The sequence below is a fragment of the Lolium rigidum genome, chromosome 4, assembly GCF_022539505.1.
Source record: "Lolium rigidum isolate FL_2022 chromosome 4, APGP_CSIRO_Lrig_0.1, whole genome shotgun sequence".
Classification (NCBI taxonomy): domain Eukaryota; kingdom Viridiplantae; phylum Streptophyta; class Magnoliopsida; order Poales; family Poaceae; genus Lolium; species Lolium rigidum.
In genome coordinates this window covers 132,155,311-132,169,288 of record NC_061511.1, presented here as the reverse complement: position 1 = coordinate 132,169,288, position 13,978 = coordinate 132,155,311, and the positions used below count along the sequence as shown (strand labels likewise).

The following is a 13,978-nucleotide window of genomic DNA, read 5'->3' as shown; positions in this document are numbered from 1 at the left end:
GAACCACTAATAAGTAATAGCAGTCTCTTTTCAGAAAAAATAAATTGGGGGTTCAACTGTTCTGAACTTCCACTATGTTTCATCCTGTGGTGATTTTTTTCTAGTTTCTGCTGATTCAGTTGTTCATGCGGTGTGTTAGGCTAGAGAGAAGAACTCCCTTTCCTTTTTCTTTTAGATGAGAAAATGCCAATTTATCTCCATGACAGAATTTACAGCGGTTGTCTTAATGAATCAATGGTGATTATGACTGCAGGGACTGAAAACAGCTGGATGGCGGGTTTCCAGGAACAGCGATTTGAAGAATTGTTTGGTGGGTTTTTCTTCGATGAAGACGCCTTAAGGTACTGCAAATCCTAGTATCACTGATGAAATATTTACTGTGTATCACTGCAACTCTAGTTTTTTTTTTTAATCACGTACCGGTGAATTCTGCGAGTACTTTGTGCGATGACTGTAAACGCAGAAGTGCAAAAGGCTTTAGGCATTGTGGAGCAATTCCATTAGGTTATATTTGCAGACAGCAATATGTATATGGATTATGTGCCCCCCACACTGTATCCGCCTATGGCTTACAGTGCATGCATGTCCCGTTATCTTAGTTAAAACATATTAGCTGCAGTGAAAGTGTTACATTGTCCGTTTGTGCTAGAGAAGATTACTTTCTGCAATCATGGATTCCTAATTGTTGGTTATTTGCTGGAATATTGTAACAGTGAGGATATATCATTGGATGGGCTGGAGCAAGAACTTGAGGAGCATAAGAACTACGATGTGAGTCTAAAGCCCATTTATTCTAATTCTCCATTTCTAAATAACAATGATCCGAATGAAATGTTCTTACCATTGGAATGAGCTGTTAACAACTTACTTTTTAAAGAGAGTGTATAGTTGGCATTTGACTTGATGAAGCAATGATTACATCGTATTTATTTCCTACCCTTGGTTTTGACAAGGACTCTATATTTTGGACTACTAAGTCTCAGTTATCTGATTCCTGGACCATTATGAAAGACTTTTTCCATTCTTTTTTTCAAAACATAATTAAAAATTCCTGAAGCAAATGGGATCTACGCTATGCACCATTAATTAGCTTCACACAACATACACCGCTCAGGTTGTTTGAAGCACGATATTCCTTTCCTCATACGCGATCATATCAAGGTCATATGCATCTCTGTGTTGATCTGCAGGTGCTGATAAGTATTCTAGCCAACGGTGAAAAACAGCGAGATATGGCAACCATGGTGGAAGGCAACCTAGGCGATATCGAACAGGATCTAATTCAGGTAGGTGTTTCTGCAAGCTTTAGTTGTGTCATCATCAGTGCGCTGATGAAACTACAAACAGAGTTGCCGCACATTTGTGCTTCTAAGTGATGGATATGGTTATGCTGACTTTGTTTTTGGAATAAGAAGATTCTACTTTTTTTTTTGCTGAAGCTATATTCCACGGAAAGGAAAAAGAATTGAATGATTCATTGGTTATGCCAGCGAAAACCAGGAGTCAGGAAAAATACTATTCCTAACAATGAACCCTACTCACCTTTTATTTTAGCCAAGCATGACTAAACTTATGTTTTGAATGTCCTTATTGTTCTGCAAGGTCCAAGCAATGTGTATATTTTATCTGCCTAGGCTCATCTACCCAGATATTACTATGAATTATAAAATATTGTCAATGCTATCTCACCTGTTTAAAAAGTCCATCTTAGATATCATGCCTTTCCCTTTTGAATGATTGTTATGTTGCTCAACAACTCGATTCAAGACTCTCCAGATAAGCATGGACATGCATAAGTCACAGATTGGAAGTGACATACTACTTGTATTAATGCTAGTGCTTAGAAATGACATAATACCATTTTCTAGAAGGCATTTGATTTTGATACTAACCTGGAGTCTGGACCTTGTGTTATGACTTATATTTTGCTAACTTTGTGCGGTTCTTGTAACGTATGAAATAATCAAGGAAAGGTCTCTTGCATAGTTAGGCACGTTGATGTTGATATATCTGTACTGTGATAATCAAGGAAATGTCTCTTACATTTCTGAACTCTTAGGCACGAATGTAAAAGTATTGCATGAAACATTCAAGACTTTAAGAGGATATTTCTTATATCTACAGGACTATATCGAAGACAATGACAGCCTATTTCTATTGCGTGATCAGATTCACGACTGTGACATTATCTTATCTCAAGTAGGATCACTTCTTAGCGGATTTCAGGTATATTTTTGATTACTTGTTTAGTACATGTAGGGTCCCTATTTTTTTTTTTCTGTTTTCATGTTGATGAAATGATTGCTCCTGGTAGCCTCCGGGCAAGATAAACATGCAGTAGATTAGCTTTTTTTCTGAGAGAAAATATGTATAGACTTGATATTCTAAGGGAAATTGGGATCTCATACACATTGATGTGTAAAGTGTGTGGATGTTGCAGGCATGGTGCAACTTCTTAACTTTTAAATTCTCGTTTCTTAAACTGATAGATTGTCAGAATTTACTTCATCATAAACAGGAACCATTATGCTTTAAAGCATCCCATTGCCCACCTGAACTTTATGTTGCTTCGAAAATAGGTAGGGCAGACAAGCACTGCAAATCAGTACTTCCAGTGCCAGGAGTGTGTGAGCATGTGTGGGCTGGGGTACAAATCAAGAAAATACGAGAAATAGAACAAAATCTATAGTATGCAGCCCCTTACTCTTTTCTCGCCCATGATTGATGCTTCGTACCTATGCGGTCGCATGGTGGATACACTCTGGTTGTTTATAAATTGCATAGGCTCACTATGCTGATTCATGCTCATCAAATGTTTTCGTTGTCGTCCTACCACCATGCCCAATAGATTGCTGGTCCATGGCCTTGCCATGCTGCATGGCTTGGTGCCAAGCCTTCTGCGGTCTGGTCGCTCAGTCAATGCTTGCAGAAATGGGAAGGAAGGGAGAACATTGGGATGTCCATTGATTGTAGTCTATGGGTGTGTGTTGTACTCTGCCCCTGAGGCTTAAACTTCCACCTTTTCAATATAATGAGACGCAAAGCTTTTGCGCTCTTCTCGAAAAAGGGAAAACATTGAGGGCCTCTGTGGTTTGCAAGATTCAAAAAACACAGGAATATGCAGGATTGGAATGCCATGACATGTGGAACCCTATATGAATCTAAAACGCAGGAATCAGTAATAAAAGCTGTTTGGTTGCACCACGGGGAAACCGCAGAAAATTTCTAGAGATTGAGTACATAAAATGTCATAGTTGTAGTAGACACATATGGAAATTTCCAAGAGGTCTAACCTCTTGCTAGAAACCTATGAAATTGTCGTGTCAGAAAGCAATCCATAGGAACTTTAGAGGATTCATTCGTTTGAACCAAGTGGCCTATATAAGAAAATTCTTATGGATTAGTATCCTACAAAATTCCTTTGAACCAAAGAAGTCCCCTGATAGATAATGGGGAGATCCAATGGGGAGGGAGTGGATCTAGAAGTCACTAACACAGTATTAGGCGTAGGATTGCCCATTGTAATAACACTCATGAGAGGCTGTCAGTCCCATTTATAGTGCAGCAGATGGAAGAAGACTACCCATGTTTGGTGGCCGTCTGAGAAGTTAGCTAACTCATGGTCCTTTGCCCATTCTATGACACCTACCGCCATGCACCCTTGGCCATCTAGTTTCCACTCTATATTGCCTCCGGAGTTGGAAGAGGTCACTGAACTTGGAACGAGCGATTACTATCGGAAGAAGGCTGTACATGGGGAATCTTGCTAACCTGGCTTTGGCTCGAAGACAAATGGGTTGACGATTCCATGTTACCAGCCAATTGATTGGATGCTGTCGTCAGCTCACAAAGAGCACTGAAGTTTGATCGAAAGAGTGAGAAAGAGAGAGGCGCTTGCTATGGATGCGGCCTGTGCGACTAGTGGGGCAGTGGCGCAGTGCTAGGCAAGCTGAGTCTGTTGCACCTCTCAGCACTGCTACCAATTCGACATCCATTACAATGTAGGAGAGAGGGAGGGTAGGCACTGCCAGAGTTGCTATCCTTGTCCCCACCACAGGCGACTGGAGGGGGAGAATCCCTTTCATCAACGAAACCCGAGAGTGTGGGAGAGTCTCGGGTGGCCAGAGCAGGTGGGGGACTGCTTGCACACTAAAATCTGTAGTTTTGTGATACAATTTGCAAATAGAGGTTCATTACTAGTATCTCCTATCTTCTCAATCCAATTAGCTTATGATTGTAATCATGTCACTTAAATTTCGTGTTGTGGCATGACAGGTCCACATTGGTTCTATAAGCTCGGAAATTAGAAGTCTCCAGGAGAAATCCTTGGACCTGGGTGTTAGACTGAACAACCGTAAGGTAACCATAATCCTATTAGGCTGTTACTAATAAAATGCTGTATTCTTTTGTGCGTAAGTTTTTTCTGCATTTCAACAAGTTAGCTTTTATGAGTAACAAGAGTTAGTCAGAAGTATAATTTGTCTTTATGATGATCAAATAGTAAAGGTTTAATGCGAAGTAGTAATATAGTTTATGCGCACATATGGTTCACTAAATACAAATGTGCTCACATGAGAACTTGTACTGTACAGTTGGTCGAGACAAAGCTTGCAGCATTTGTCGAAGAAATTGTTGCTCCTCCTGGTTTGGTGAATGTTATCATTGATGGAGAGGTAAACACCTAATAATAACTGCAATTTGATTCTGGGGTTCTACAGTATGATAGTTTTTAGTTTTTTGTTGTTGCAAACTGCAAGTGTTGACAGTTTTCAGGTAGCTGTGACTAATAGTTTAGTCTTCATGCACATCAGCACATTCAGATAATAGTATATTTGCATCTGTGCATGTGATAAAAAGTTCCTGTACCATTACACTGTATGTTCATGCGCTCTGTAATAGTGATTTCTTGTTTTAGTTAGACACAATAAGGGTGAAGTGCAGTAAAATAGTGACATCTTAACGAGTTCAGTACCACCCTACCACTATCCTCTTCAATGGTTAGGATGATCCAGTATATCTTATCTATTTCTCTATTTCTACCAAATTAAAAAATTTGATCTTTTTGCTGGTTTTGCTCATCTATTTTTTCCTGTTTTAATAAAAGCCAACCTGTGCAGATAGTTCTGGACCCAGAGATATATATTCTTTCTTACCTCACTGAGGATGGCTAGACAGCATGGTTGGTGGTTACGTAAGGCATATGTTAGGATGAAAGATGTAGAGGATCGATCAATAGCAAACAGAGAGAGCAGTTTCTTATTGCTCGCGTAAAAAAATCTATAACATCCTTATATTCTGGAAGCTTAGGCTTTGACTTTCCTATACAGTAATGAACTATTTCCTAATCCAGTTGGGCTCCCTAATATATCTTTCCCTACCCAGAGATACATTATATTCTGGTATTTCTGGACTCTACCCAAATCCTGTATATTCCTATTCCTGCATGTCTGACTTGGCTCCATAACTCCAATACAACCAATCCAATATGCCGATCCTGCTATCCTTGTCCAGTACTCCTATATGTACAACATGGCTCGTTGGCTCCCTTCCTGGAGAAACAGATGATCCTGAAGCTGCCTTTAAATATGAACATGCTTTCACTAAAGTTAAACTCTGGTATCCTTCTGAAGGAGCCAGGAGAAGTTCTCGTGCCTGTTTTGCCTGTTGCTTTTTAGCTGGTGACTTTTCATAACTGTTGTCCAGAAAAAATAGGCATGTAAGAAGGAAAAAGTTGGTTAGCCAAATGATAAATACGCAAAATCTGGTTGGGTAAACGGGATTGGCATGACTGTCGATTATGATAATCCCGTTTGCCTAAGCAGATTATTCTTATTTTAGCATTTGGCTTACCATTTTCCCCCTGCTTTCTTGCCTATTCTTATATAGCATTTTTTTTAAAATCAGCAACCACAATCTTCTGGGGAGTGGTGTTTTGGAACATGGGAGCATATGCTCCCTATATTTTGAAATGCATCTTACACATATTTTAAATTTCAAAAAAATTGAAACAAAAAATTCGCGCGTACATCTTCACGTGCTACGCGCTCACAAAGTTGTTTCATAAAAAATGAACTTATCATGTGAGTGTGTAAAAAAGACAAAATTTAGTGCTGAAAACAATGCTTTTCACAGGATAAGTTTTCTCTTTTTTACATAGGCCACAAAAAATATTATTTTTTCGTGAAACTTGACGCATACACATATATTATGGAGATGTACATGTAGAATTTTTTGTAAAAAATTTTCCACACTTCGAAATATGTTTTGTTGGTAGAGGGAGCATACGCACCCAGGAGCCGAATTGAATTTCCGAATCTTCTGAGCCTACTATGTTTTCTGTCTGTATTAACTGCATGTTGAACTGCTTTGAGATGTTTAAGCTTTCTATAAATGTGGGGTTGGTCCTTTTCCTGAAGAAACCAGCACAAAACTTTAGGTCTTTTTTCCTTTTAAAGAAAACATCATGGATCTAGTAGCATATTGGAACTAGCAAGCTGCCCAATACGTGATCATTATTCTTCCGTTTTCCTTATCACTATGCTAGTTACAAGGATGCATAAATATAATATAGTTCAATGACTTGCTATTCCAGTTTCATTTTGGCAGGTAAATGATGAATATATTAGGAGTCTAAACATATTGAGCAAAAAGTTGAGATTTGCTCAAGTTGATCCGATGATTAATGCATCAAAAGCTCTGAAAGATATTAAGCAAGAACTGGAAAGGCTTCGGAGAAAGGCACTATCAAAGGTTACATCAGAATGCACTCATATAGATTGCTTTATGAGCTTGTACTCAAGTTAGCTGAAAAATATTTATTTCTGAAGTGATGCTTCCCGTTTATATCCCCCTCGGTTTTACTTTGTCAGGTGTCCAACCATATCACTGAGATATTCTCTTCCATGCGAAAGCCTGGAACTAATATCCAAATACTGCAACAAAATCTGCTTCAGAAGTATAGGTATATGTTGTGGGAAATCAAACTTTCATATAGAATAACTAGCTATGCTTTCCTTTCAAGACAATAGTTATCTTTCTGGTATTAGATCTCATGCTCCTGGATATATAAGAATCTTAACCATACTTTTCTCGCTCTTGTATTTACTCATGCCACCCCTTACATTCAACTATACCGGTCTGAAATTTGTATGCATTGTCCCTCTTAAATGTTGGTTCCTGCTTTGTAACGTTCCATATTCTGATTAACGTGATATTTAAGGAAACCATCTGAGATTGGAATAGTCAAAAGCGTGGAGAAACACAGAACAAGCATCACTTGCTAAGACGAGTATCGTAAAGTTGAAGGCCAGCTTATTTCTAATGTTGTTTTCTCTGGTGTATATTGCCAGTTAATGTCATTCCCTTTAGTCCCATGGTTGCCCTAATGAATAAAACAAGACAGCATGATGCCATCATTTGCTTTATTTGAACTAGTCATGTCACTGTTGCTGTTGCATCCGCAAGACATGGTAAACATTTTCCGTTTATTTGCTACAGTAGCTGATGGTTTTACAGGTATCTCGTTTTCTTTCTTAAAGAGCATGGGTTGGAGACGTACAATGATGTCTGTGCAGCGTATGTTGATAAAATGAACAAGGTAAAGCCGTGTGACATTATTTTCACTTCTTTGTTTGAGTAAAGAATAAAACTATTTTCATGCCTGTCCATGAGAACATGATACTGCATGAAAAGTCAAAAGTCTCAAAACGTATCTCTAGTGTGATGCCTGCCCTACTAGGTACCGGTAGTATTGGAGATCAACCAACATGTTGAGCGCATGACATTTGGCTGGTAATGAAATGTGACATTCTTGGTGGTTGAAATCCTGGTGAAAATAGATGGCGGTAGGCCAAGGGCTTCGTTTTCTCTTGATTTTCTGGGTCTTTTTGATGAATAGATTTTCCTCCAGTAAAATATCTACATTCAGATGGAAGTTTTCTTCCTTTCATCTGGCATGGGGCCACAAAGCTTGATCTATACCTCTAATCCTTTGCTTGTCCCCGGTCTGCCCCTTAAGTCTTTTGCTATTGTCAATCGAACATCTTATTTCGGACACTTGAATCACATCATCACCTATCCTACTAATACGAGGTCATCTGCTGTGATGTGTTGTTGATACATTGTTCCTTTTTGCATAGCCACCTGACTCACATAGTGAGATGATATGTCTGCTTGCATGGTCTCTTATCTTGTTGATTATGGTCACAAGTTGGTGAACAGTCAGTACTGTATGCGACTATCCCAATTTACCCATTTGACATAACAGGATCCTTGGTTTCTCAAATTATAGATCACCATTTAATATTCATTCTCCACTTGCAAAGGCACGATCATGATTTCATAACATGATAAATGAATATATCATAAGGGATATTCACTTTGGCTCATAGGAGCATTTGCTCCCACTATGTGAATCTACATTTCGAAGTGTCAAAAAATTCTAAAGTAAAATTTTTCATGTACATCTACACATTTTATGTTCGTGCACAAGCTTTCAAAAGAAACTAAAAAAATTTGTGGCTCCTGTAAAAAAGACAAATTTTGATGCTATAACACGACTACGTACAGGACATTTTTTTGTCTTTTTTGTACACGCCACATAAAATATTGTTTCTCCATGAAAACTTGTGCACTAACAAAGAATGTCACGATGTACACCAAAAAATTTATGTCGGAATTTTTTGACATTATTAAAATTGTTGTTTAATTATTTTGTATAATGGGAGCATTTGCTCCTATGAGCCAAAACGCCACCTCCTTATCGCTATTGTCCTTTTTCTGAAATAGGTGCTGAGTGCAGATTTCCGTGTGTACGTAGAAGCATTGGAGAAGTTGAAGCTAGATATTGGTGTATCCAGTGATGTGATTGGATATGACACCAATATCGTTGACCTTATAACAAAGGGGAGAGAGCAGTTGAGAAATCACCGCTTTATGTTTTCCTTAGGTGAACGGTCAAACATTTTGAAGGTACATCAATAATGGTTGTAAGCTAGTTGAATATTATATTACTCGAAATTTCACATTAGTTGTATTTGCATCAGTTTCATGGAAACATTGTTACCTCACTTTGCAGGAGATTGATCAGCCTGGTTTGGTACCTCGTATATCTGAAGCCAACTCTCTAAAATACCCATATGAAGTTATTTTTAGGAGTCTACAAAAGCTTCTGATGGACACTGCTAGCTCTGAGTAAGTGAGTATCTATTTATTCAATCTGAAGTACGGTAACGTTGCTAATAGTTTCCTGTTAAACATACTTTTCAGGTATCTTTTTATCGAAGCGTTCTTTGGCGAAGAATCATTGTTTTATAGAGTTTTTGAAGGTGCATTCTTTTATTTTCTTTACTTATTTACATTAGGTTTTTCTTTTTGCACCATGCGGCTGGTTCAGAGCGCAGGGTATAGTGTTTATTCCCCACATAGGCAAGCATGAAGAAGATTAAACTGGCTACATATTTCATATTATCTCCTTCAGTGACTACTTTAAACTATATCTGGTCCTCATTTTGTAGTTCCATATACAGATTAACTGCAAAAGGTATGGTATGCAAAACCCCAAAAATTGAGAAATATGGTACAAATTCGTGGACCCAAAATAATGTTCATTATAGTGTGGAAAGTTACAAAGATTCTACTTGTTTCCATTTATGAGCATCTGAAGGTGACAAGTCACAGCCTCTTTTATCCTTGTAATTTTCAGGACCTTTTACAGTAATTAATGAACATTTGAAGGTCACTCTTCAAAATTTTCATGATGCAGTATGCCTCATGCTCATGATCTGCATAACCAAGAAACACCAGGTAGGAAGGCATTTGCTATTTTCCCTTCACCGGGGCACAAAACTGAACTAATGTTGTCGGTCTCTTCTTTTCTACAATAGAGATAAGGAATGCGTAAATTGATAATAAATAAATTAACCATCACTTGTAGAGAGGAAGGGATACTAGTCTATGTTTGAAATTTTTACGAAAAGCTATTTTTTACTTTAGCAAGTACCATAGAAGATTGGCAACTGTTAAAGCGAAGTTTGAAGAACACACTTTTATCATAGTAACCTTCAACAAGTGACCATGTATTGGTCGAGAACAGTAAAAAATTGGTGAAATGTAACCAAGTAACCAACACATCATCTTGATCTTCATTTTAATAAAGAGAAGGGATAGATGACAGAATACATTTTTGTCAAAGATGAGACATTTAACATCATGCTACCCTTCAGAATTTAATGTAGATTTATACTCTCCAAAGTGAAAGTAGTCATTTGTCAAGTAAGAAACAGTGACAAGAAAAAACCCCTAGCTATAGTGGCACAAACTTTAGATGCTTCAACGTCCATTGCTTAAAAAAACCATATCAGTGGTGCTTCTGCTGCAGGCTGGCTCTTTTCTATGCAATAGATTTTGCCTGTTAATCTTACTCTGTCAAATGTTTGCAAAATAAGATAACATGAGTTGTTTTCCTTTTTTTTTAAATTTATTTCAGTTGGTTATGTCCAACAGGCGGCTTCCTTGTCTTGATACATATTTGGATAAGGTTTGTGTTGAGGCATCAGTTTATGCTAAATGCGCTGCTAATTATGTTCTTAACTATAGTATTCTCTTTTGTTTATGTATTAAATAAATTACACCCCTGTCCTCTTCTCTTTAGGTTGTCATCTATCTCTGGCCACGTTTCAAGACAGTGTTTGATATGTATATTCACAGCTTGTATCAATGCGACCTGAAAATATTATGGGTGGATGGGACTCATCCACACCACATTGTAAGGTGCTATGTGGAGTTCACAGCATCCCTTGTTCAGCTTAATGCTGAATGCGGAGATGGTCAGGTTAGTTTAGTTACATGAGTAACTAACCCTTTAGCATTGGATTCTGCTAGCATTTGCTTCTTTCTTTTTTGAATGCAAATCTGCTGTGTCTAAGCAGTCAAATGTTCTGAAGTCCTATCGCTAACCAGTATTTTTTTTTCTCGAGTACTCACCAACATGCGTATCTTTTTGTTCTATATTTATTCTTCATAGCATGTTTCTACTCAATGACCTTGATCACCTGCTTGCACTTATTTAATTGTTCATGTTCATTTAAGCGTCTCATGCAATTGTGGCTTGTTCTATTAAAATTTGGATTAACTCAGTAGTATCATCCAAGAAATATATTTTATGAACTACTGATGGATCTTTGGTGCACACGATGTTAGGCACAAAACAGATACACATGAGCATATCCATATAGCATAGCTGTGAAACTAGCGACAGTGAGTTTGCACTACAGAAAAAAATACAAGGATTCAAAGAAGTGAAATGTTAAATAGTAATGGAAACTGTATCCAAGAACAGGAATTCAAGTGCATATATTGTTTTCTAGTAAAATCAACTTTTATCATAGAATATATATATATCTTTAAGGGCAAGCAGGATTTCTGTTCCAGCTTTAGCAGTATCATCGCACCAGTATCTGTTTTTCCAATAGCTTCCCTGGTTCAGCTAAATATCCTGTGTTTTCTTCATTATTTTTTATACGTTATTTAATATGATTTATGTAGCTTGATATGAGCTTGGAAAGGTTGCGGTTAGCTGTTGATGACTTACTCCTTAGATTTTCCGGAAAGTTTGCAACTCCGAAACTGCGACACCTGTTTCTCTTGAATAATTATGACATGTCCATCTCTATCCTGAAGGTTAGTTTCTTGCCTTGATACGTACAACTATTCTTCTTGTGCCCCTTTAACCTTTTGGGGTTTACTGCACCTGTTTATTACAGGAAGCCGGTGATGATGCAAAAAAATTGCAAATATATTTTGAAGAGAAGCTGGAAAGTAGCCTGGTGTCATTTGTGGTAAAACTGTCCTATCACCCATCATGTATGAGCAACTGCGGTTTAAGCTTAACTATTAGATTGTTTCTTGACTTTCGGTGTGTTCTGGTTTAGACATGATTCTGTGGAACTCCACTGGAATTTGGTGGAATCTGGAAGTTAATCACCTGTTTCAGTTTCAATTACTCGACGGCTGATTTTTTTCCTTTATGATATTTTTTTAATAATATTCTATTAATAGTATCATCAAAAGTTAGGCACAGATGACAGATGTGGCATAGAAATAATACCAGCATCTTCATCTTTTTTTGTTTTTGTTTTGCTTTTGATGTATATTGTTGACAACTGGAAGTTACGGTATGTTAGTTAATTTCTGGGTGTTACTACAAAAGGATGCACATCAGATGTTAAATTCCTTAAATTTTGTTAATCATTCTGTTTAAATTTGTCGACAGCTTAGCGTATGGTACATGGATGCAGTATGCATGCTATTAATTCCTTTATCAAGCTAAAATTAGCTGGTTTATAATGTTATTTTTTCTGAATTAATCTAAATAATTTTCTTCATGGAGAGCTTATGATGTTTTTGCGATCTTTGGTGGTGTACAGGATGAATTGCTTATGGAATATTTTGGTGATTTAATTAAATTTGTGAAGAGCCACATTTGTAAGTTAAACCAAACTATAATACCATTGTATGTTCTTGTTGTTGGTTGTTACTCACAGGAATCTGCAGAAAATGACTCCATTTGTTTTTTTAGCTGAAGACCTGATTTCTTACACGGAGCCCCCAAAAATTGCTGATGTGGAGCCAGTTGTGAAGAACTTTGCTGTGAAGTGGAAAACTGCTCTAGAGCTCATGCACAATGAAGTTGTAACTTGTTGCAGTAATCTTTTGTCTGGTATGGCGATTCTAAAAGCAGCGATGGCTCAGTTGCTTAATGACTACAACAGACTCTCAGAATGTGTTAAGATGATCCCAGGTGGATCTTCTTTGAACAGGAATCTGGTTTCTATCACCACGATTTCATACGAAATCAGGAAATATTCAAGACCACTCTAGTTACTCGAGTGGTATGCTAGCTGGACGCATATCTACTGCGTATATCCAATAAAGGCTCAAATGTTGGAATAAACTCTTGAGATCCATGCTGGGGAGAAACTTGTGCTTCTGTCAAAGAAATAGTAAAAAAGCTGAAAAATGCTTTAGCGTTTATATATTTAATCCCTCCTGACCAAATAATGTCGCTGGATTACAAAACTAGACAAAATTACAATTTTGGATATTCTGTACATTATTCTTATACTGCTTATTTTCTTGGATGTATTGTTGCTGAAGACACTCTTCAATGCTGACATAGTCACAGATTATTCCAGGAAATATTATTTGAACTACTGCTGCAGTAACTGTGCCAGTTTAAGAGAAAGCGTTGATGTAGTACATGTTAGGTTAAAGTGACCGGTAAGAATCCCTTTTATTACCAAAATCCCAATTCATGAATAGCCTTATTGGTTGTCCAGCTTTAATTATGATTATTCCTTTTATATATGATTCGGTCATGGGAAAATGTAAACGAAAATCCAGCTTATATACAGTGTTCCGATTTATACTTCGCACTGCCTGAAGCTTGGTTGTATGATAGAACTACCATAGTACGGGGTCCATCAAATCCTCCAGGCTCCAGCTATCGTAGAGACATGATATTTTTTGGACACCCTCTCTTGGGCTTATCATTTCGGTTCACTCATCATTGTTGATTGGTGAAGGGAAGTACAAGTTAGCAGTAAGTTCAAACCAGCTAAACCGTCAAACTGTTTTTGCCCACCGGCCACCCCTAGCCCCAGTGAAGAGGAAAAAGGAAATCCACCTTATAAAGGGATATAGCAGAAGTCCCCATCCTTATCGTACAGCTGATGTTATCCATTTATCTATCCCTTGCAATCCTCCCAAGATCTCTTTTGATCAAAAGCTGGACAGGAGTTTTCTTCCTGAACGTATGGTGATATCAGATAATATCGGTAAAGCGGCGATAGTACGATCATCCATGCAGAATTAGGAGGAGCACAGTGGACTAGACGGTGAAGGATAGACAGCTCCAGGCTGTGTCATTTCGACCCCGGCGTGCACTGCGTTTCAACCTAGCTGTCTGAAAAATCCACAT

At 37.8% G+C, this 13,978-nt stretch overlaps 1 protein-coding gene across 1 annotated transcript; it reads left to right on the top strand.

Moving 5' to 3' along the window:
* Nucleotides 1–250: 250 nt before the first annotated feature.
* On the top strand, nt 251–13,187 carry LOC124708395 (vacuolar protein sorting-associated protein 52 A-like). The gene is made up of 19 exons (XM_047240069.1): nt 251–341; nt 714–771; nt 1,191–1,286; nt 2,125–2,226; nt 4,276–4,359; nt 4,593–4,673; nt 6,607–6,750; nt 6,870–6,961; nt 7,516–7,597; nt 8,788–8,970; nt 9,077–9,192; nt 9,268–9,326; nt 9,704–9,804; nt 10,487–10,537; nt 10,652–10,831; nt 11,545–11,679; nt 11,763–11,837; nt 12,426–12,483; nt 12,578–13,187. Exons 1-19 carry the CDS (start codon nt 271–273, stop codon nt 12,877–12,879), a joined length of 2,070 nt encoding a protein of 689 aa, XP_047096025.1. The 5' UTR covers nt 251–270; the 3' UTR covers nt 12,880–13,187.
* Nucleotides 13,188–13,978: the final 791 nt, after the last annotated feature.